This window comes from Crinia signifera, chromosome 5 (assembly GCF_055691185.1).
Source record: "Crinia signifera chromosome 5, ASM5569118v1, whole genome shotgun sequence".
NCBI lineage: Eukaryota > Metazoa > Chordata > Amphibia > Anura > Myobatrachidae > Crinia > Crinia signifera.
This window is the reverse complement of record NC_139221.1, coordinates 84,187,321-84,211,607: the sequence shown is the minus strand read 5'-3', so window position 1 is coordinate 84,211,607 and position 24,287 is coordinate 84,187,321. Positions and strand designations below refer to the sequence as shown.

The window sequence follows — 24,287 nt, the reverse complement described above, 5'->3', positions numbered from 1 at the left end:
CGGTGCCGACAGCGGGGGGGGGCGGGTGGCTTTGAATAGCGCAGCGCTATGCAAAGCCTTCCTCAAAGCCGCTCATCTGCTGGTATTACAAGCAGATGAACGGCTTTCCAGACGATGGTGTGGGAGCGCGCAGCACCGCTAATCGCCGGGGCACACACATTGGGTGGCTTTGAGTTGAAAGCCGATTAAACATGTATGGGCCTTTAGGGTTGAGACCTTTATACAGAGTAAGTATCCCTTATTCAAAATGCTTGGGGCAAGAAGCAGTTTAGATAATGGATTATTCCATATTCCAAAATATTTTTATATTTCAATGAGGTATTTTAAGGGGATGCAGTCATTTTACCTACAATCAAAATCCTGACGGTCAAAATACAGACATTTATACCCCTTTTAGACATACTACCCGGGATTTTGGCCAGGTTTACTCGGGATTTTCAACCCAGGTCACTCCAGGGATTTTAGTAACAGACCCCCTTTCACACTACACCTCAGATCCGGGAAAAATCCGGGTATACCCTTTTCACACATAAGCCAGGCTTTTCAAGCATTTCAGTGTTTCATCATTAAAATCTTCCTCACACCTCTGCTAGCAAGGACCTTTGCAATATGTGCACACATTATGGCATCCTTCACAGTGCCTGTGATTTGAGATTTGATCTCCTCTTCTCCACGCACATGTAACAGCTCCCTGGCCTCCTCTTCCTTCCAATGATGTGCCATGCCACCTGACTTCCCACAGGACTCTGCACTCTGTTGCTGCAAAGGAGCAACACGCAGCCACTGCCTCTGCAAGCGCCTCCGCACATGTGCCTGAGGCGTCTTCCTCGGCTGCAGATGATGACCTCATCAGAAGACACCTTGGCAGCAAAAAAAAGCCACATCAGTTGTTTAAAACTGAAAAACCCGGGTAATACCATTCAGACATAACCCTGGTCAATTGCAGGTGCTCAGTATCCAGGAGTGAAATCCTGGGTATACCCTTTCAGACATACGCTAGTCCCGGGTTTGGGCGCGTTCATGTGAAAACCCGGGATTTTCGCGTATGTCTGAAAGGGGTATTAAAATATGACACGTCATAATACCGACATTTCTCTCCACCTGGACTGCGGACACCCCACTGCACATTGATATTGTGCGTATCGCAGAATTGAAAAAGACTCAGCCGGAGAGCTGTTCTATTATTGTATCACCCCTGCTGTATCACGACTTACGAGTACCAGCTTCGACCATTATTCTAATCTGAACATCAGAGAAGTTTCCCTCTTACACGAGTGAAAACTGCCTTAACGGATTGATCACGTGTATTACCCCTGAAGAAGTCCCTTAGGGACGAAACGCGTAGGGTATCTCAGACCATCCATATCATTGGTCAAATCAGGAATTTATACACCTCTGTGAAGACAACCATTGGATAACCACTGTTTGTTGTATTTTATACGTTTTATTGTTTGAAATAAACATTTTCGATTTTAATGTATTGTTGGTGAAACATATCGAAGCGCACCTCTACACCTTTCGTGCTATATATATATATATATATATATATATATATATATATATATATATATATAGTTTGTGGGAAGAAAGCTGCAAATAGAGTGGTGGTAACACACACTATATAGGCATGCGGCAAATCATTTTAATCATTAGAACTGCCTTTCAGTTATTTGAATAAGACACATTTGAACAAACAGGTGCCTGAAACTACAATTACAGGGAGCTTGCTCAAAATGTATAACAAGACTTGCAGCTCACAAAGTATAGATGTATATCTAAACCATGAACTCGTTTATCTCACGCATTGGTTATTGCAATAGTCTCTTCGTAAGTAAAGACTCTCACCACTACAATCCATTTTGAATGCAAGCAAGACCTTCAAGGTCTGCTGATCCGTTCTGTCAGTCCCCCCATTGGTTGCCTATATTCAACTTATGAGCTGAAGTACCGCCACTGACCAGTAGAGTTCACTTGACGGACCAAATTAATATTTTGTTTGCTAAAAGATGTCACAACAGAAAGTGAAAGCAATTTTTGCAGGGACATTGATCTATTTCAAACTTTGTGTAAATGGAGAAAGGGAGCTGTGAATAGAGAAAGTGGAGGTAGATGCAGATAGGGACTGGGGTGGGGTTAAGAGCTTGTGGGCCAAAAACTGTCACATCTCAAAGTGAAAGTGCATTGCAGAAGCCATCATTTTGATGGTCTTTTAACTAATTCAATAAAAAAAAATGACTGCTCGCATACAAAGCCATTATCCTGACTACACCAACATGCATCTCTTTGCTTATGTCAAAATATATTCCCACCCTCTCTGGTCTGCATAAGATCTGCGTCTCTCATCCGTATTCATTACTAGATCCCATTCACAATTGCAGAACTTGGTCAGGCAGCACCCACCCTATGCCCCGAACAAAAGTGACTTTTGATGGCTCTTGACTGGTTTGTTCAATAGTGATGGTTTTCCTCGGGTTAGTGCAGGAAAATAAAACAAAAAATGTGTATCAGTGACACAAGACACCAATGTGATACAGATAATAAGAGGCAGTAACCCCGTGACTCACCCTATGGAATGCCCTTCCACACAAAATAACTCTCCTCTAGCCTCCAAACTTTTAAGAGCTCCCTGAAAACTCACCTCTTCAGGCAAGCCTATCATATCCTGGAACCCCCACATAACCTCCAGTAGCATTAATATCTTATTGCATCCCATCAGGACTGTATTGTAATCTGGTGGGACTGCCATGCAATGGAATCCTATCCTCGTGTATCCCTCCTATTCATTTAGATTGTAAATTTGCGAGCAGGGCCCTCCTACCACTGTCGGTCTGTTATTACCCAGTTTGTTTTATCACTGTTGTTTCCTATTGTAAAGCGGAACAGAATATGATGTGCTATATAAAAAACTGTAAATAATCATAAAGAAATGTATATGGACACATTTGTATAACAGAGGGGGGAAAATTACCTAAAAGCCAGCCACAACTAGTTCCTGTCAGTAGGAGACGTAGGACATATTATCACCGCAAAACATCATTACACTACAGACCATTGTAAGGACCAAGGGGATTTGTGTAGACCACATGCCATCTCTCTGAAGTTCTGGCACCCAGGGAGTACCCTCATTTGCATGAGTGGGATTCCCTGTTTCAGACTTTGCTGCTCCTGAGAACCTATTCTGTAGCGACCATGTATGACCACCAGAGAATCACGCCTACACTGCAGAAAACCGTAAGAAAAGGGGAGTTTGCTCTAGTCTTCCATTTAGCTGCATTTGTAGCAGAGAGTCTTTGTCAACCGAGAAATGTCTGATGATAACCCGAACAGCTGTTCAAGTGTCTATATTAAATGAATGGTTATTTACTCATAAGATGGGGTTAGTGCAATGTAGGACTATTCTGTAAATGCAAAAACAGCTGTTCTGTTTCCCGATTACCCAGGTGTGTTGTGCACAGTGGAAAGAACAAAGTGACTGATGAGTTCAGAGTAGGAGTCAGAGATGGTTGTTATGGGGAAAAAATAAATGGATTACAGGTCAAGTCCGTGTAATCAGATCCCACAATTAGTCACAACATTGTGGCTGCAAAAATCTCTTGTACAGTATGTGATCGCATATATGACTCAAACTGTATTTTAGGTTGTGTATCTTTGTGAGCATTTTAACCCCTGTCTCAGAGATGTTTCAACAGTTACTGATTCTGTTCCCTTCCAGTGCATGGAATCCCTGTTGGGACTGCAGTTTATAATTAATATATTTAGTTTTGGTAACAAATATTACTAAAATATTTTTTTTAGTAAAAACATAGTACAGATCTGGTATTTATCATACTTAAATTAGTAGTAAAACCACTATCCAGCAAATTCCCAAAATAGTAAAGGAAATGTTAATGTTTTACTGCTCTGTGATTTTGTCATAAAAACATGCTAGCATCACTGTGAGGAGCACTGCTAAATAAGTTATTTTCCCTTTGTATCTTGGATGCTCCCTACACATTGTATATATTTGCAGTTTTTTATTTCCCCGAGCAATTGGTGCTTGGTGAGCTAGGCTAAAAAATGACCCTGCCCATTTAGCACAAAGTTTGCTGTTGTACATCTATTGTTCCAGCGGAGCCCAGTCTGGGGGTATCTTGGAGACATGTTTCTTATTTCCCTGTTAGATTAGTGACTTCCATACTTGTACTTTATCATAGCATTTCATTCTCCAGGGAAGCTCTGAGAGCACTGATATGAGAGCTTCTTACACATTGAGAAACAACTTCTGTGCCTCTGCCAGCTGGGAACTCTGGAGTATGTGACTTGGTGTTATGCGCGCCTTAAATGAGTTCACCAGGGAAATTCTCACTTTTTTTCTTCGCTTTTGTGTTGGGTCCGTGAGTTCTAGTACTCTAGTTGCAGTAGTAAGAGAGAGCCTCTAATGCTCCTTTTGATACTGTCTGCTACATTGATGCTTTATAGTTCACTGAGTTCATCTCCTCTTGTCACTAGAGAAGTGATCTAATTGTTGACGCACAGTACAAATGTAAAGGTGCCCATACATACGTGCCTTCTGAACTACTTCAAACCGCATATGATATGGTAAAGCAGTGTGCATTTTAAACTAGGGCCCTTATTCAGGTCTGTTCGCACAAGGGGCTTGTTCGCACTGGGACCGATGTTTCTTCTATACGCATGTGCGTTTCTGCACATGCGCTTGTTGCGTGCGTCCACGTCGAACAGATTGTTTGCTGGGTGCACACAAGCAACCTTGCGGGCGGAGTGGCAGAGAAGGGCCCTGGGGCAGCTGCTGCTGCAACACCATGTGGGAACGCCCAGCGTTTCATGAGGGTTCCCATGAGTACGCTGGGCGTTCTCATGCTAATGAGGTATGATGGACAGGCTGGAGGCAGACAGCTGACATCTCCAGACTTCCCTTCAAGCAGACACGCATCTGTAGGGTCGGCGACCATCGAATGATGTGGGCGTATCCTACCAGGCTGTGAATGGATGTTACTGTGTAACACTAATAGCATGCGCTGTGTAAGAATTTGCCTTGCGAATTGGGGGTGGCCAGCCACCATTCACAAGGCAGGGTTTGGGAGCCTTGCGAATCAACCAGATTAACCCCTAGATGCAAAGTACGTGCTACACATTCTTTTTGTACTTTGCATTGTGATGTGTGCGCCAGCCCAAAATGCGTCGGTTGTGGGCACCGTTAAAGGTTACATATCTGTAGTATCAGATGTAGGTTACTCTGTGCACTGACCACAGCAAGAATTACTCTCCGTACTCCATCCTAAATGGAATTTATACTGCATTTATTAGAGCCCTTTGGTGGGGGACCGCAGGAACACAGGTAGGCTGGCAGGCGTCTTTTAGCAGAGACCCTGACAGTCAGTGCTGGTTGAACCAGCGCGCCAAGCTCCCTTACAGGGAACACAAAACCACTCAGAAACTGAGATAACTTCCCTAGCAGGGAATGCCAGAAAAAGAATGCCCAAAAGAGATGCAAATACAGGAGAGAACTCCTGCGTGGCCAGCTCCCGAGCACAATTTTTCTAACTGGGGATTGTGGGTACTAGAGGGGAGGAGCCAGCTGTTTAAAGTTACAGTGTGCCAGTTCCCAGCCATCCACCTCTATTACCCAGCGTGAACGCCAGTGTCCCCTGCCGGATGATAGAGAAAGTTAATTTATTATTCTATATACAGGAAATTATTACTCCACATAAGATAAGGATGTCAATTATTATGTTTTTATTCTTTTTCAGAAAAAACTGAAGCTTAGAGATGGTCCAAATGACATTGTGTTTAGCATAACCACTCAGTACCAAGGCACGTGCCGATGTGAGGCCACCATTTATCTGTGGAATTGGAATGACAAGATTATTATCTCAGATATTGATGGAACCATTACCAAGTAAATTACATTTTATTCCCATTCAAAGCTTGATCTGAAAATAAATATGTTTTTATTGTTTATTTGTGTGCCATTACGCTTTCGTGTCACCTACGTCTGTGTACAGTTTGGGAATCCCAGTGTGTCATTGTACAAATGTGGACTTTACTACATTTCCTGTAGTGTCCACTCATAATTTCCCACACATACACAATCATTTCTGTGGTAACATTTTCCAGCTCCTACACATAAGTGAAATCATGTGGGTTGGAGCAGTGGGTTTTATATTCATGTACATTCATTTTGTTAATTAGACTCATGAGTAAATCTGTTGGCAGTTAGTTTTAGATTCAACTTTATTAACCTTTGTTAGGAATCCTGTGGAAACCTGGGATTCTGCTTTGAAAACCATATAAGAATAAAGTATTTCCTATGCAGTAATATATGGAGTTATTGTGCTGTAAGATACAATGCATGTGTTTTTGTAATAAAAATTTTCAGCCCAGAAGGAACTAAATAGTAAAAAAAAAAACCTTGTAACGTCATGCCTCACACAGCCGGGTTGCTGGGGGCAGGGCCAAGCAGCGGCTGATGGACTGTTCTGCGGCGCTGCCCGGACCTGGGGGTTGCAGTGGTTGTTTTTTTTAGGGAGCCCTCCCCAGAAAAAAACTCTCAGTGGGGAGCGCTCCCTAAAAAAAACACCACTGAGGTTAAGGAGAGGTTGGGTGCTACATATTACGGGTGCATTGGAAAATGTGACAGTCAGTTGGTGAACTCTCCCTGAGCACCTGCTGGGTGACCTGGAACATGGGACTTGCTGGGTGGTCTGTAAACTTTGACCGTTATTTGCAGCCACCCACTAAGCAGGGATTTTTAAAAGTTTAACTCGTAAGGGGGTGAAAAGGGGTAAAATGTTCCACCCAGCAAGCTTTGAGATCTGATGATAGTCAATAGGTCTGCACCATATGGTTGATGCAGACAGAAGTTCGACGTGGCTATGGTCGACATTTGAAAAGGTTGACATGAGTTGTTCATAATTTTGTTTTTACTTAATTTTTTGGACTTTTTCATACTTAACAATCCACATGCACTACTATTGTGAACAGTAGCATGGTATATGAAGAGAATAATGTGCCCAGGTGTCGACATTAACACCAAAAACTGAAAACTTGCAGTCTTTTCCTGTGTCAACCTTTTCTTTTCTTTTTATTTTTTGTGGCCCTACGTTGTTACCTCAGCAACCCGGCAATATCCCGGGTCCGAGGTCAAGTGTAAAAGGCGCCATAATCAGCAGCCACAGAGTTTGAGACACGTTTTTTTTTCTCTTTATTTTACAATCTGTTTTGATTTTATATTTCGCCTAGCTGATGGATAGGTTTAATAAAGATAATAAAGGTTGTATTTTAGGATCTTTAATAAGAACTTCAGTGCACCCACGCAACTACTTCCTTTGTTTCTGTGTTGGTGTTATATGTCTCATATTAAGCAGTGGGTTGCAGCTCCAGAAGGAACACAATAGTGGCATTTTAATCCCATCTGAGAGGGGGGATCTTTCAAGAGCACTTTACTGGTGAGGGATTATTCCAACAAGATAGGGATTTAGATGGTGTTTGAAATGTGTCAACAGAGCGGTCTTTTAGTTTAATGTTTTTATTTCTCTTTCAATGGTCCTGGTGACACAGCTCAACACTGGGATGTAGGAGGGTCCGAAGGAGCCAGGCACCTATCCTAAAGTTTTAGAGGGTAGGCTCCTCCCCTACTGCATCCCTGGACTCTTCAGTTCGTGTTAGGTGCCCACTGGAGTGGGTGCTATTCTAAAGGGCTGCAGGAGCAGCCGAAGAATTAGAGTAGTTAGGGGATTTTTATTATTTTATTAACTTTTACCCTAGCTAGGTAGGCACAGTGTGAGGATTCTCATAGTGAATCCTCACACTGCTTGCGCAGCAGGAGCTGACAGAAGCGCGTCCTGTCAGCTCACTGTGCACAGGGGAGACACTGTCTGGTCCCCCTGTGCAGCGCTTATAGCCTTTTCTAAAAGGCTGCCTGGGCTCCGGAGTACCCTGAAACCGGCTCCACGTTTAGGTGGGGATCATGGGGGACAGGCGCTCCGTGATGGCGGCGGCCATTTTATGCGGAGCTTACACGCTGAGCTCCTAGATGAGAGGACAGCAGCGTTGTGACAGGCATGTTCCAAGTGATCCCCATTTGAGGGGGAGACACTGGAACTAGGAAATCCTACCTAAGGAGCGGCTTGCTGGGGGTGGTTGGCGCCAAAAGGTCACGGACCCCGCAGCAGCAGGGACCTGTGGTCTCTTCCTTCACTCTGACTTTGGCGCCTTTCAGAACGCTTGCAGCGGAGCTGAGCTGGCTTACTGATCCTGGCAGAGTGACTTGGATTTCCTGGGCATCGCTTCCCCGCAGTTGAAACCAACAGACAGATAAGTGATTGGGTGCATTGCCTCTGTATAAACGCTTGTACATTGTTTGCACTGTGTATACTGATAGATATACATTTATCACTTGCATCATGTCTGAGCATCAGGCTGTGGTTTTGGGGGAGGGAGCCCTTAATGCACTGAGCGCGTGCAATGTTTGCACACAAAAGTTTGTCCCTGAGCAGATGGCCAAGGGGGGCTTATGTATTACTTGCGCTGATGTGAGACCCATGGGCAGTGATCCCCATAGGGCAAAGCAGATGGAACCTGCGTGGGCCAGGGCCCTAGGCAGGTCAGTAAACGCTTTGGTGCAGCTTTTGGACAGGCAGAGTGATGGGCTGGTAGAATCACAGAGACCTATGCCATCATCTCAGCAGTCGTCTGGCTCCTTGCCTCTTACCCAGGCAGATCCTGCACTTATCCAGGTGATGCAGGATACTGCAAAAGGGATTAACAGGTTCAGTGAAATGCTGGACAAAATGGATGATGTGGCAGGGACCCCTAGAAGGTCTTATGCTTTAACTACTGTGGTAGATGAAGAGGAAGGAGAGTATACTGACATCCCCTGGGATCAGGGTGATGATTTGGAAGAGAACTCTGCTGCTGGTATAGAGGATCTCATTGTAGCTGTGAAGCAGGCTTTAAAGCTGACTGTGGAGGATAAGACTCCTGTTAAAGGTGTTTTTAAGCGACAGCGGAAGGAGGCTGTTACTTTTCCTTCAGATGAGGGGTTACAGGAATTGTTAGAAGGGGCTTGGAAAACTCCTGATAAGAGGCTTCAGATGCCAAAACGATTCCTTAATCTGTACCCCATGCCAGAGTCTCATGCGGAGCTCTGGGAAAGGGTCCCAGTTGTGGACGCTTCAGTGGCACGTTTGTCCAAGGCTACTGTATTACCAGTACAAGGCGGTGCAGCTTTTAAAGATTCTGTGGATAAAAAGCTGGAGGGAAACCTCAAGGCTATCTTTGAAGGGGTGGGGTTTACCTTACGACCCCTTATTGCTTCAGCCTGGGTCTCTAAGGCCATGATAGAGTGGGCTGGTGAATTATGCACCATGCTGCAGGCTGACCCGGGTGCATTACTGCTTGCAGAAAAGATTAAGGCAGCAGCAGAATATGCAGTTGAAGCAGAGGAGGAAGCTATTAAAATGGCAACCAGAGTGTCCACAGTCTCCATTAATGCCAGGAGAGTGCTTTGGCTTAAAGCCTGGGAAGCAGACAACGAGTCCAAGAAGGCTCTGGAAACATTAGCCTTCAAGGGAAAGGTACTCTTTGGTACCGAATTAGAGGAGATTATAAAACAGGCCACAGGCGGCAAAAGTACATTCCTGCCGGCCTCCTCAGCAAAGCAGACGTCCAGATTTTCTGCTTTTAAGCCGTCCTTTCGGCCCTCCCCTAGAGGTGGTGCGTCCTTTCGAGGACAGTCTTTCAGGGGAAGGTTTCAGCCCTCTAGAGGCAAGACACAAAAGTCAAAATTTGGCTCTTTTCACAAGAAGCCTGCCAATAAAGGAGAGGATAAACCCTCTGCATGACTGTCAGGGGCTTTGCCCGACAGTGACAAAAGTGGGCGGGCGTCTCACACTCTTCAGGGACGCTTGGGCTTCTCTAGGCCAGGATGTCTGGGTGCTAGACATCATAACACAGGGTTACAAAATCCCTTTCAGAGGGCCACCTCCGAAGAGGTTCATTCCCACATCCTTACCAAAGGAGGCACGGCTGCGTACAGCTCTTGTGAGAGCAGCGCACTCCCTTTTGGAAAAAGGGGTGGTTACACTAGTCCCCAAGACAGAGTGGAAGAAAGGCTTTTACTCCACGCTGTTCCTGGTGCCCAAACCAGACGGGTCTTTCAGACCAATACTAAATTTGAAGTCTCTAAATGTTCATTTATGGGTAGACCATTTCAAAATGGAGTCTCTACGGTCAGTACTCCTGAGTCTGGACCAGGGAGAATTTTTGGCGTCCATGGATGTCCAGGACGCATATCTGCACGTCCCTATACACCCGGAGCATCAGACCTTGTTGAGGTTTGCCATAGGAGACCTGCATTTACAATTCCGGGCGTTACCCTTTGGGCTAGCAACCGCGCCAAGGGTATTCACAAAGATAATGTCAGTGATGGCGGCGGTGCTGAGGCTCAGGGGAATCACAGTAATACCCTATTTGGACGATCTCCTGTTCAAAGCGGAGTCAGCAGCCATGCTGCAGAGTCACTTGGCAGAGGCCATCAGTTTTTTGCAGGCTCACGGCTGGATTTTAAATTTGCAAAAATCTCAGTTGGTACCGTCACAAAGACTCCAATTCCTGGGAGTTATAATGGACACCCATCTTCATCGGGTTTTCCTCCCGGAGATAAAGGCCAGGGATCTGGTCACCCTAGTCCAGGAGATTCTCAGGGCTCAGAGCATTTCAGTATGGAGGTGCCTCAAGCTCCTGGGGAAGATGGTGGCGTCATTCGAGACGCTTCAATTTGCCAGGTTCCACTCTCGGAGGTTCCAATGGAACATTTTGTCTGCTTGGTCACGAAACACATTGACCATGAAATCCGAGATGATAGTGCTGTCTTCGGACACCCGAGAATCCTTGAAATGGTGGACAGAAGTAGATTCCCTCCAGTGGGGTCGGTCATTACAGACCTGGGACTGGTTGATAGTAACTACCGACGCCAGTCTCAGGGGCTGGGGGGCAATAGTCCTGGATCTCAGGCTTCAGGGCCTGTGGACGGCAGAGGAATCAGCGTTACCAATCAACATCTTGGAGCTGAGAGCTGTCTGGAAAGTCATTTCCTTGGCGGGAGACAGGTTACAGAACCTCCCTTTGAGGATTCAGACCGACAATGCCACAGCTGTGGCGTATCTGAATCACCAGGGAGGTACACGCAGCAGATTGGCCATGTGGGAGGTATCCAGAATCTTCCTATGGGCGGAACAGAATGTTCCAGCTGTATCGGCTATATTCATCCCAGGAATAGAGAATATAGAAGCCGACTTCCTGAGCAGGGAGGAGCTCAAGGAAGGGGAATGGAGCTTACACCCTCAGGTGTTTCACCAAATCACTTCGATGTGGGGAACTCCGGATGTGGACCTGATGGCATCCAGGATCAACCGTCAAGTGCCCAGGTTCTATGCCAGAACAAGGGATCCACTAGCGGAGGCAGTGGATGCCATGACTATTCACTGGCAGGGAGATCTCCTTTATGCATTCCCACCAGTACCAATGTTACCGAGACTTCTGAAGAAAATACAGGGGCAAAAGGTTCCAGTGATCTTAGTGGCCCCAGATTGGCCAAGGAGATCCTGGTACTCGAGGCTTCAGAGGTTGTCTGTGGACTCATGGCGTCTACCTCTGAGACCAGACCTTCTAAGACAAGGCCCATTCAATCACCTGGATTCAGATCGACTGATTTTGACGGCCTGGCTATTGAAACCACCATTTTGAAAAGAAAAGGGTTTTCTGAGGCAGTAGTACAGACTATGATAAAAGCCAGAAAAGCTGTATCTTCGGCAAATTATTATAGAGTCTGGAAGACTTACATTCGATGGTGTGAGAGAAGAAAGGCTCATACATCTCATTTTAAGCTATCCAGAATGATGGAATTCTTACAAGATGGTTTTTCATCGGGCCTAAGCCTTCAGTCACTGAAGGTGCAGATTTCGGCCTTGTCCATCTATTTCCAGAAAAAGATAGCCATTTTGCCGGAGATTCAAACCTTTTTACAAGGAGTATCCAGGTTGAAACCTCCATACAAGCAACCAGTAGCACCTTGGGATCTATCACTGGTTTTGGAATGCCTTCAAAAGGCACCTTTTGAACCTTTAAGGTCGGCTGACTTTAAGTTTCTCACGTGGAAGCTAGGGTTTTTGTTAGCAGTAGCATCTGCTAAAAGAGTTTCAGAATTGGGAGCTTTGTCATGTAAATCTCCCTTCTTAATTTTTCATGATGACAGGGCTGTTTTAAGAACAGTGCCTCAGTTTTTACCGAAGGTGGTATCTACCTTCCATTTAAATCAGGAGATAGTTCTACCTGTGTTTCAACCCCCAGAGGGTTCTAAGAAAAGGGACAAGTTGAGAACTTTGGATGTTGTGCGTGCCTTACGCATATATGTGGACAGAGTGAAGAGTGTCAGGAAGACTGACACATTGTTGGTATTGTATGACGTACACAAAATTGGTTGGCCTGCATCTAAGCAGACTATTGCTAGGTGGTTGCGGTCTGTGATAGCCTTTGCATACACCAAAGTGGGTAGACCAGTACCGGCCAAAATAAATGCGCATACCACCAGGTCAGTTGCCACCTCTTGGGCGGTTCGACATGGGGCCACAGCTGAGCAGGTTTGCAGAGCTGCCACTTGGTCATCTGTTCACACATTTGCCAAATTCTATAGATTCCATGAGTTCGCGTCGGAGGACGCATCATTCGGGCGAGCAGTGCTGAGAGCTGCAGACCTGAGCGTACCCTCCCAAAGGACCGGCTCTGGAACGTCCCAGTGTTGAGCTGTGTCACCAGGACCATTGAAAGAGAAAAAGGGATTTTTGTAAGAACTTACCGTTCGAATCCCTTTCTCTGATATGGTCCTGGTGACACAGCGATCCCTCCCTTACGCTCAGTAAGTATGCCAGAAGTTTCATGATGTTCACGTTAAAATGGTTAAAAGTTAACAGTTTTCTGTTATAAAATGTGCATATAATATGTGCAGGCGTTTGTACTGAGTTAATGTATTCCAGTGGCTTTGAAAGATGAACTGAAGAGTCCAGGGATGCAGTAGGGGAGGAGCCTACCCTCTAAAACTTTAGGATAGGTGCCTGGCTCCTTCGGACCCTCCTACATCCCAGTGTTGAGCTGTGTCACCAGGACCATATCAGAGAAAGGGATTCGAACGGTAAGTTCTTACAAAAATCCCTTTTTTGTTCAGCAAAAGGATTGTAAAGTTTCACATTTAAAAAAAAAAAAAAAAAAAAGGATGGCTTTGCTTTCTACTGACATGTTCTGGTGGGTAGTGGGGGGGGGGGGGGGGAGGGGGGCGGCATCTGTGATGTCTATTTTTAGAACGGTATTTGAATGAATGGCTGATATTTTTAGCATGTCACTTGCCATTCCAGTAATGATATTAATAGATTGCAGTTTGCCAACAGAAATGTGCTCATTTTTCATTGAAAATGTGATATCTTCCAGGGGGTTATTTACAAAGCGTCAGGTAGTAAAATTTGCCAATTGTGATACTAAGCCCAGTATTTAAAAGAGCAGCACTTTTACAAGCAACGCATGGATAGCAAATGTGATTGCCCTATTAATTATTAGACATATAAACTTGATCTGCCGGGTTTTATTAATGAATTTGGTCCATCGCGCAATGTTTTAATCGCATCGCATGCCATGCACCCGATGGCATGCGATGCGATGCGATTTTTGGCCCCTATACGGTGAAAGATTGTATAAGCACCCTAAAGGGTTCTTTTAAGTACCATAATGGGTGCTTACAATGTTAAATGCACCCCCACGCCACCCCCCCCACTATAAACGTGAACCCGAAGCGTGACGAGCGCAGCGGTACGCGTCCTCCGACCTTTTCATACCCCCACTATCCACGTCGGCGTGGAGTTGAGAATAGAAAGTGTGGCGAGCGCAGCGAGGCGAGCGGACGCGGATACCTTCACAGGTATCGGAGTCCCCTCGCGGCTTCACAGGTATCCGCGTCCCCTCGCGGGGCTTGCTGCGCTCGCCACGCTTCGGGCTCGGTGGCTCGCTGCGCTCGCCACATTTGTTATTCTCAACTCCACGCCGACGTGGATAGTGGGGGTATGAAAAGGTCGGAGGACGCGTACCGCCGCCCCTCGCGGGCTCACTGCGCTCGCCACGCTTCGGGTTCACGTTTATAGTGGAGGGGTGGCGTGGGGGTGCATTTAACATTGTAAGCACCCATTAGGGTGCTTATACAATGTTTAATCGCATCGCATCGTATGGCATTGTATGCCATATACAATGCCATACAATTTTAACATTGTATGGCATTGTACAATATCGCGCGATATCCCATCGAATGCCTTATGGTATGCGATGGGCGCCGCCAAAATACACAAGTACCATGAATTTTTATGTAAATAAACCCCTGGTCTCTATATCGTCATTTGTTTCAATATATGCTAATGTAGTTCTAGATAATGCTTTTTAATGAAATCCTGGTGTCCTTCTTACTTTAAGGTCAGATGCTTTAGGCCAGATTCTTCCTCAGCTCGGGAAAGATTGGACACATCAAGGCATTGCTAAACTCTACCATTCTATACATGAGTATGTATCGGAGTCCCAGCAAACTGTATGCATTTGATTATGTATTTTTTCATATGATGCTGTTTATGAAGACTCATCAGTCTATACTGAGCCCTTTTGAGTCATCATTTTTCCAGTGGATACAGTAATTTCCTTGAGATTAGAGAGAATATCATTTAACTGCGTGATATCATATTTCCATCAGCTGTAGTGTATCTCCAGGTTTTATTATTCATTCATCAGATGTCTGGTGAATCATTATAATGGATCAGATGGTCCTTAGATATGAGATCAGACCACTACAGTGACTAAAGTAGTGTCAAAGGAATCCGTTCAGAAAACCCAGTAATGTATAATGCAGTTATCTGGGTAATATTAGTGCAAGAGTACTTACTACTAGTAAACCCGCTATTTACTACTAGTAAACCCGCTATTACTACTAGTAAGCTTCAAAAGCTAGATGTAGTTTCACTTGCTGCCAACAGATGGCAGTGTAAGCCCACTCGAAGCAAATGCTTCGAAAGCTAGATGTAGTTTTACTTGCTGCCAACAGATGGCAGTGTTTCATTGACAGACACTAGATATAGATAGATAGGTGATACTCTATTTACACCTAACATTACTTATGCATATTGTTTTTCTTTGTGAAATGAAGGTACTTTACTTGCTCTTTCCACCAGTCAGATTATATATCCTGTGCCCTTATCATTACATTTACAGTGGACACTGCAATGCTAAAGCTTTGTTTCTGTTTTAGCCAAGTACCTGTTCATTAGGTTTTCTTTTACATCAGTTCTTCTATATGTGGAGTTCTGTCTAATATGCGTTCTGTAGATTTCTAACATTGAATTGTAAGTGTTTTGTTTTCGTTTTTTTAATTTGCTCTTCCCTTTTCTAGAAATGGGTACAAATTTCTGTATTGCTCGGCCCGTGCTATAGGCATGGCAGACATGACTAGAGGCTACTTACACTGGGTGAATGACAGAGGCACAATTCTTCCTAGAGGACCACTGATGCTGTCTCCTAGCAGCTTATTCTCTGCGTTCCACAGGTATGCCTTTTCTCTCTCACCATAATAACACTACATGATGATGTCAGCCACTAGCTTATAAATATAGGCAATCTGTGTTTCCAATCATTTCAGTGAGTTCCATTAAATTACTGTAAGCCATGGTGCATGTTCCTATTAGAATAATGTTGCCTGTTAAATGGCATTATGTGGAGTTTAGCAGTTACTAGTTCCCCCAGTACTTGGCATTGTGCACCAGGAGGCATGCAACGTGCTCCGCGTGCAGATCCATCTGTAATCTAGAAGTCCATATGACTTGCATTAGAGAAGGTTTATGGAAAGTACTGTATAGAAATCATATAGCCTACAATTTATTCAACAATATGTGGACCTTGATGATAGGGTTAGAAAACCGGTGCACTGAAGTATATATGAAGCAGAAGTGTGTACCCTTGCTGCTCACTAATACCACTTTCACATATCAAATGCTGGGTCGCATTCTGACATGGGTCCGTCCTGGGGGTGACCCGGAATTTGCAAGGTGAAGCGACCATCAGCCACCTGGCAATAAGCCGGGTCGCTGCCGCCGTACAGCGGAGGAGCGTCATCGTCGGGGAGAGGAAGGAGGCAGCAATTGGAGCTGACACCTATAGTGTAAATAGGACCTGGGTCCCTCGACTCAGTGTTAGCTGTTTATGATGCCCAGCAACCTGGATCCAGCCTGAGTAAAACCCTTCTGTTAACCCAGGTCGGAATGACGGGTTGCTTTACCCAGATTTTTCCTTTTGGTGCTTTTACACCGCCCAGTGACCCGGGTCAGACCGGGTTATTTGTGCGGTGTGAAAGGGGTATAAATAACTCACTGTTCCAACATCCTGTGGATCTTTACAAGAAGGGTGCTTATTCCTGATCTACCAATAACTATCCAAGACCTAGCAAACATGGAATGTTAATGCTTGCTGTGTTCATTTGTTTCTTCTGTGTTTAGCTAACAGACTATCTCATGTACAGATTACTAAAATTATCATAAAAGGTCTCATCTTTTAGACATTCATGATGCACTTTAATTTTAGGGAGGTCATAGAAAAGAAACCTGAGAAATTCAAGATAGAGTGCCTCAACGATATCAAAAACCTGTTTGGTCCACACAGAGAACCATTTTATGCTGCTTTTGGAAACAGACCTAATGTAAGTCCTGCTTCCCCTGTTCAGAAAGCCCCAGCTAAGACTTTTTATATGCATGTGTTTACTTTTTGTTTAATGCGCATTTCTATCCGTTATTTTTGTCTGTGTGTCTTGTAAATCTCAGTAGCGCTAGCCAGTGGCATAGCTACGTTTTGGGCGTCCCGTCCCCCCCCCCCCCCCCCCGCCGTTAGGGGGGGGCGCTCCCCCCGCCCCGCCGAGCACCCCCACCCCGCCGAGCACCCCTACCCCGCCGCCCATGCAAACCCCCCTCAATCCCCCACAGCCTTACCTATCTCACTGGTCCCGGCGGCTCCGTTCTTCTGCTGAGGACCACCAGAAAATGGCCGCCCCATACAGCAGACAGTTTCAGAGAACTGTGTGCTATATGGGGGCGGCCATTTTGTGGTGGTCCTCAGCAGAAGAACGAAGCCGCCGGGACCAGCGCGATAGGTAAGTCTGCGGGGGATTGAGGGGGGGTTTAACTATAGCACCGCAGCCCCCGGCGCCCCCACATGCACAGCGCCCCCCCTGCGGTGGCGGGGGCTGCGGTGCTATAGTTACGCCCCTGGCGCTAGCATGTCCTTGCATTCAGACAAGAACTAATCTCTGGAATACAGCTTGTGTACATACAACTGCACATCACACTGCTCTGTGCTAGCCCACAAGATCGTTTACCATATTATCCACTACAAACAAGCACAACATTTTTGGATTATGGTCTAAGTAGCACACCGTGTCTATGTCGGCAGTGACTAGGTCGATACGAAAAGGTCAGCAAATGAAAAGGTCAACATTAGTTTTTTATGTTGTTGGTGTCAATGTTTACAGTTTTTTATGTTGTTGGTGTCAATGTTTACATTTCATCATCTGGACTCTAAACTAGTGTACCACGTACTCACTTAGCTCGCCATGCTCCAAGCCAGTGCGCTTGGCTCACTTAACTGTTCCCAATCTGAGTCCACATAGATGGTGAAGTATAATAAAGTCCCCAAAAAACTCAGGCCTTTTCATATGTCGACTTTTTGTGTATATTGACCTTGTGCGTGTTGACCATTTGGTGTTGACTTATACACTGTCTACCTATCTACTTCATACCCATTATTTATGGTGAGATGAGGGTTCCATAAAGCAGGCCTAGTTTCACAACAGCTGGAGAACCACAGCTTGGCCCTCCTGAAATAATGAGTTATGGTGTATACACAGTATTATTATGGAGCCAGCCCATTTACCAACATATCCTATATGGTGGCCACCTTCCCATGGGAAGGCTTGTCCAATTATTAACATCACAACTGGCTTTATGTTGATTTTGTGATCTCTGTATTATGGATCCTAAATCACACCTTTTCGGATTTGTTTCCAGTGTTGCAGTGGAACCATATTATACTAGTGCTATCGCAAGGGATATCTCATTGCCATTTCATGGGGAAATACATCAACAGGGGAGTTTGTGCAATTAATTTAAAGTATTTGTAGATGTCACAATTCACCCTATAGGGTGGCAATTTCAGGAACTGTGCAAGGCGATGACCTGGTGTGTTTGCTACAATGAGACGTCAATAATATTAGTAGTCAATTGAATGCACATGTGCAAAGATTTATATTTTTATTGTATACATGTGTTGGAGTAAATTAAATGTTAATACGTTGAAAGGAATAAGCTAGCGATAGAAGGAAGGATGAAGAAGTTGCTATGTTTTAGGGACAAATCGACAATTATACAATTAAGAAAAAGGATGGCAATATACTTCAAACCCTTTCTTACAATACTTAGCATTTATTGCAATACTGCTGTATATAGCAAGGGTTGTTCACTAAAGGCAGAGGAAGTACTACTACTTCCAGGAGGTGGGTTTGGTGATATGCACAGATGGAAGTGTGTGGAATATTTTTAAGGTATTTAAATGCAAAGTTAAAATGACTGTTTTGGGGCTTGTAGTGAGAGCAGATGATCCAAAAGCCCAGACTCTGCCATATAGTGGAGCCACTGTGTAGGAGTTAGATGCAGCAGACACAAATGGAGCAATCCGAAATGCTTTCTGGGCCATCCAGATGTAGCAAAGCTCCCACTGCATGCTAGCATATTTCTGTGATGGTCTTTCCCACATCCAAGGTTCTAGACTTGCAGCATGATCAGTAGACCTCTGCCTTCTTACATATCATACACTTTAAGGTAACCAAAATGTTATGCTTTGCTTTGAGAGGTTTCTCTGATCTCAGGATATATACTTGGAGAAACCTCATCATGTTAGCCCACAAACGGCAAAAATAATTACATAGAATTGCTGGAATTTGGGATAAAATGCCCACATATGGCTTTCTATAAGTTTTTTTTGTCTGTTACATGAAGGTTAGCATAAGTTGTATTTTGTGGGAGTTGGTTATTTCACTCTTCTACCCTGAACAAAAGTGGAACAGATCCAAAAAGGTTATCAAACAAAGGGATCCCCCTGGAAGTGTGCTGTCCTGGAGCATGGCTGCAATGGGAACATTTCCCTATGAGTCAGTGATTCCTGAGGCCCATAGCAGCTCAGGTTTCTGGCTCGCTGCTTAGCTTCTGTGTTGAAATGTTTATATCTGGACGCTCTTTAAAATTCTTTACTTCATCACTGACTATTAGTTTAACTATTTCTCGGCTGCTTACTTACTGACATTGTGCACTTTGAATGTGGCGTTTCACTTGTGGTAATTGCATTTGTATTTATATTGTAGGATGTGTTTGCCTATGTTAAAGTTGGATTACAAGACTGTCGAATTTTTACTGTCAATCCCAAAGGTGAATTAATCCAGGAAAGGACAAAAGGAAACAAAACATCGTAAGTCTTTTTTTATCTGGCAGCATGGAAAGTATTTAGTATACGTTATAAAGCTTCAGCTGTGTTAAGCTGGGTCTTAAGTCCCATACACACTAGGCGATATTGTTAACAATATAGCTGAGAATGCCCTTTCTGAGCGATGTTGTCAACAATATCGGCAAGTGTGTAAACTCAATATTGTTAACTCTGCGCTTTATTAACAAATCCTCCAGGGAATCTTCGTTAACAACGGTCATGCTGAAGCCGCAGCATGATCATCACTACTCCCATAATCAATCCCTTTTCCCACCCAGCACCAGAAAGTGTTTATCCACTTTCTGATGCGGGCAACCCACCAGGTCCCCGATGCCACCGCCAATGTCGGTGGGGACTCGTTTAGTGCGTATGGAGCTTTTATTCTTTCATGTTGCTCAGAACACAACTTTCTGGAGGAGTATTGTGGACTTTGGGTTGGGAAATTCTGTACAGAGGGACAACAATGTTGCCACAATGTTTATAAGAACACCTCTGTAGTTAGCAGTGTGCGCTAGCTGGGTTTTAAGTCACCATTTAGTGTCCTATTAGGCGACGCCCTCCCACATGAGGTCATTCCACTGATTTTGTGGTAAAAGAGAATTTAGAACAAGCACTGCTGTGTGCAAGGTGAGAACATATATCATTACACGGGGCTGTAACGATGAGGCCTAATATGTGCTCATGTATCCAAATGTAATATTTTATTAATATTCTGTTTTAAGCACGCTTTATAGAACCAGCAAGTACAAGTATATAAAAGCTCCCTATCCTGATTCTAATCAATGTAAAGCATAATAAGTACAATCAGGTTCTACAAATAAACTTTAATATCAAATAGTCTGTGTTACTGAGCACATGTATGGTTTCTACATATAAGGGATAACTCGGTCTCAAGATTAATAAAGCAAGGTCTATGAACCCCCAATAAAAGAATATATTTAGTGTATATTACAATACAATTTAGTATGAAGTTATATACTGTAAGGACAGAGACAAAATAAACTTAATGTCCTATGGATTTAAATATATAACGTTCTACACTGAGGTCAAGGTTTTGATTCCAAAAATGGCCCTAACTGTGTGGAGTTTGTATATTCTCCCTCTGCTTGCTGGGGTTTCCTCCGGGTACTCTGTTTTTTTCTCACAATCCCAAAATATGCTGTCAGGTTAATTGGCTCCCAATTATGTCAAATATTCTCTGTGAAGCGCTACAGAATTGTAATTTTTTTTTTACAATATTTGATTTCAATGGTAACCATTTACACCTTCGGTTTTATTTTTGTTTCTATTTTTCACATCCTTAAAGAATCTGGAAGAGGTAGCAAGAGGTTCCCAAGTGTGTCTTCAAGGCACACCAATGGTCCAGGTTTGAAGTAAACCCAAGGCTCAGCACAGATGGTTAAAGCATATTGACTGTGGTACTAGTTAAGTCACCTGTGACAAGCATACAGTAGATCTAACTAAAACCTGGACCATTGGGGTGCTTTGAGGACCACATTTGGGAACATCTGAGCTTAACCTGTTGAATTAGATTTCTAAGACCACCTGGCCTCAATCTGTTTGAAATGGTTCTGAGGTCTAATCAAATTTTAACTAATAATTGAAAACTTTTTTTTTATATATTCCTTGCATACGATTATGTTGTGAAAACAATCTATTTGATCTTGTGTCGATTTTATAGAAACTTCATATAAAGCCTTATTTTAATAAGTTTTCAGGACAGCATGACCTCTCAATGAATGAAAAGGTTTCTTTGCTTGAAGGAACCTTGAACTGTGAAACCAAATGGAAACTAGTATTTTTCACTCCCATATTTTCTAATGATTCCTCTCATCATTAAGGTGCTTATAATAGTCCACTTATTTTGTAATGCTTCTGTTACTCTTATCAACCAATATGATAATCATGATATTGATTTTGAAGGTGCTAAAGGTCAAAAAACCTAAACCTTGCTAGTGCTAAAATGATACACAAACAGACAGAAGCAGAGCCCCAATCCCAAATTACACAGGTTATCAATGTATCTGTCATAGAGCATCAAGTTCTGAATTGGCTATTCCAGATATGAGGCCTAAAGTTTGGTGCAAATCTGCTGCCCATGGCAGTTCCCAGTATCTGTAAATAAAGTACAAAATTGAATATAAATAACTGCAATAAGGATAAAGAGGATTCATAAACATTCACGTTACTTCTCGAGGTTCACTTCTAGGTTCAGATAAAAAGACTTGACTTTAGAGAATCAGAATTTGTAATAATCTAGGTTCAGATAAAAAGACTTGACTTTAGAGAATCAGAATTTGTAATAATCTTGCAAACATCCCATACATATTGAATCCATAGTTCCAAATATTAGTTGTATGTCTGCTTCTAATAGCGATGTCTTTAAGAAGTGTCCATTCGGTTTATTGATTTGGATCTTTGTGTTTTATACTTCTCTCCCCAGGTATGGCAGGCTGAGTGAGCTGGTTGAACACGTCTTTCCTCTGCTTAACAAAGAACAGAATTCTGCATTCACATACCCAGAGTTCAGCTCATTTTGCTATTGGAGAGCTCCTCTCCCAGAAGTAAACATGGCAGACTTGACGTAAATCACGGCATGGACTTTTTCAGACTGTTGGTTGACCTCTAATCTTTTTGGTCAGCAATTGTATACCTGGAGTATTACTGCTGTGGGAGGCCTACATTTCTGTTTTGGGTTCCAATGCCTTTACCCCACTTTGTCTTACAGTCAGTTTGTAATTTGTTGTTAGTGGAGATATTGTATATTATTGATTATATTCAGGGAAAATGTAAAAGAAATTGATTTTATTTTACTACAATATCTTAATTCACTGTACATTTTATTTTTTGTTTTGTGAAAGATATAAAACACATTTAGCTTGTGTTCAGCATACCTTGATTCAAACTGACCAGTATAAATGTATTTCTTTATCATGCTGTGCCTCTTAAGAGCCAACGGAGCAGTGTCTATTGCAGGGCAATACGCTGCAGGACCCACAAGCAACGAAGACTTCAGAAGTACATAGTGGAAATAGCGCAATGTGTGTGTTTTATTTCCTAGGAAAAAAAGAGTGGTTTAATTTCAGCATCCGTGAAAAATGCTTTAATCCAAATATATAGATTTACCAGTGCAATTATTTATTTTCCATGTAGTTATGGATTTCAAGCCACTAAAACATGCAGTTTAAGATATGTTTGTGCAGTTTTGTTTTAGGAATCTGTTTATTTAAGGCTAAGTCCAGCTGTTTTTTGGATTTTGTTTATGTTTTTGTTTCACTTATGAATGTTAACTCTATGCTTAACAACGACATTTCAGTTTCATAGTGCAAAAGAAATCCTCCTAGTTTCACTAAAGTCAGCAGATGAAATTGTATTGGCCAATGAGTTTTTTTGTGCATAAGCCATTTTAGTAATGTTATTGGCAAGTGATTTGTGAAGTGAGGCCGGAGATTTTAATTGTGGTCATCTCTTCCAACATTTCAGCCTTTTTAAAAAAAATGTGTTTTTTTTTATAGTTACATGACTGTGACTGAATTAAAACATATTGAAGCTTGTTTACTAATGATACATGTGTACAGTAACCACGACAACCAGTCCACCATATTATCTGCCTAGCCCAGGTCCTACAGTGAATGCCAGTGCCTCGTAGGCTGCCATAGCTTATTTGGTACTTTAAAGAATGTTGATTTAATAAACCACCTTGTCCTAGCAAATTATTAAATTGATTCATCTTTCATATCCAATAATTACAAATACTGAATCCTTGTTTAATGCGGTTTCTACGCCGCTTATTATTCTCTGGAAAATACATACCCTTAAGTATTTTGAAATGGACTTATTGCAGAAGAGGGAATAAAGTTGTCCATTCTATAAATGTATCTGGGCTAGCATAGTCCCTTATAATCACTAGTGGAGTAAAAACTGGAGTACTCTGTGGAAATATTACACCAAAATGCCAATGACTGAGTTTTTCATAGACTGCATTTTACAGTTAGAGAGTTATAAACCAAGTTGCCTGTCTGGTGCTGGAATTTGGTAACTGGCCTTCCATGCACATCCAGTAAGTCATTGTGCATTTGTTTTGTAGATAGAAATCTGACCAATAGTTTGCACTTGTTGTATACAAGGTATGAGTCTCCTTTTAATATGAAAGCGTTGGGGACAGAACACCTATTTTATTGTGGTAGGTATGTTGTTCAACTCCATTCAAATAAAACGTTCAAATATTTATATAATTCAAACGTACATGGTGCTTGATTTGTCCTGTGATGTGACGCAGCTGGATGTCCATCTGCGATGTGTGACTGCCTGGTACATTAATTGTTGTCATTATTTACTATTAAGTATAATAATTCTAATAATTTTATTTATATAGCACTTGTCTCCAGCAGGATTTACCCACTTTAAAAGCATCAAATACAGCAGAGAGGTTTAGTTTTACAGCACAAAAAAAATAAACTGACAAATAAGCTTACGTTTGGTGCAGCCATCTTGGTTATTAAATTCCACAGGTTACAAAACTGCCCACAAAAGGTATATGGCAAGTCATGCATTTTAGGGGCCGCTACATAGGTTACCCTGGGTGGATTATGCAATGCCTAGAATAAACTATATGAAATGAGGATGTTGCAGTGGACTCCAGCTAGAGGCAGAGCCCTTAAAGGATGCTCTGTTTCAGATATTTTTCATGC

General features: G+C 43.1%; 1 protein-coding gene across 2 annotated transcripts in view; it reads left to right on the top strand.

Moving 5' to 3' along the window:
* The window catches only part of LPIN2 (lipin 2), a 113,223-nt gene extending 89,386 nt beyond the window's left edge, over window positions 1–23,837 (top strand). For both annotated transcript variants that reach the window (XM_083187569.1, XM_083187568.1), the window contains exons 15-20: window positions 5,748–5,896; window positions 14,506–14,592; window positions 15,470–15,622; window positions 16,654–16,768; window positions 19,478–19,581; window positions 22,040–23,837. In XM_083187569.1, coding sequence (XP_083043695.1) covers window positions 5,748–5,896; window positions 14,506–14,592; window positions 15,470–15,622; window positions 16,654–16,768; window positions 19,478–19,581; window positions 22,040–22,184 — 753 coding nt within the window. In that variant the 3' untranslated portion in view covers window positions 22,185–23,837. The remainder of the gene's footprint in view (window positions 1–5,747; window positions 5,897–14,505; window positions 14,593–15,469; window positions 15,623–16,653; window positions 16,769–19,477; window positions 19,582–22,039) is intronic.
* Window positions 23,838–24,287: the final 450 nt, after the last annotated feature.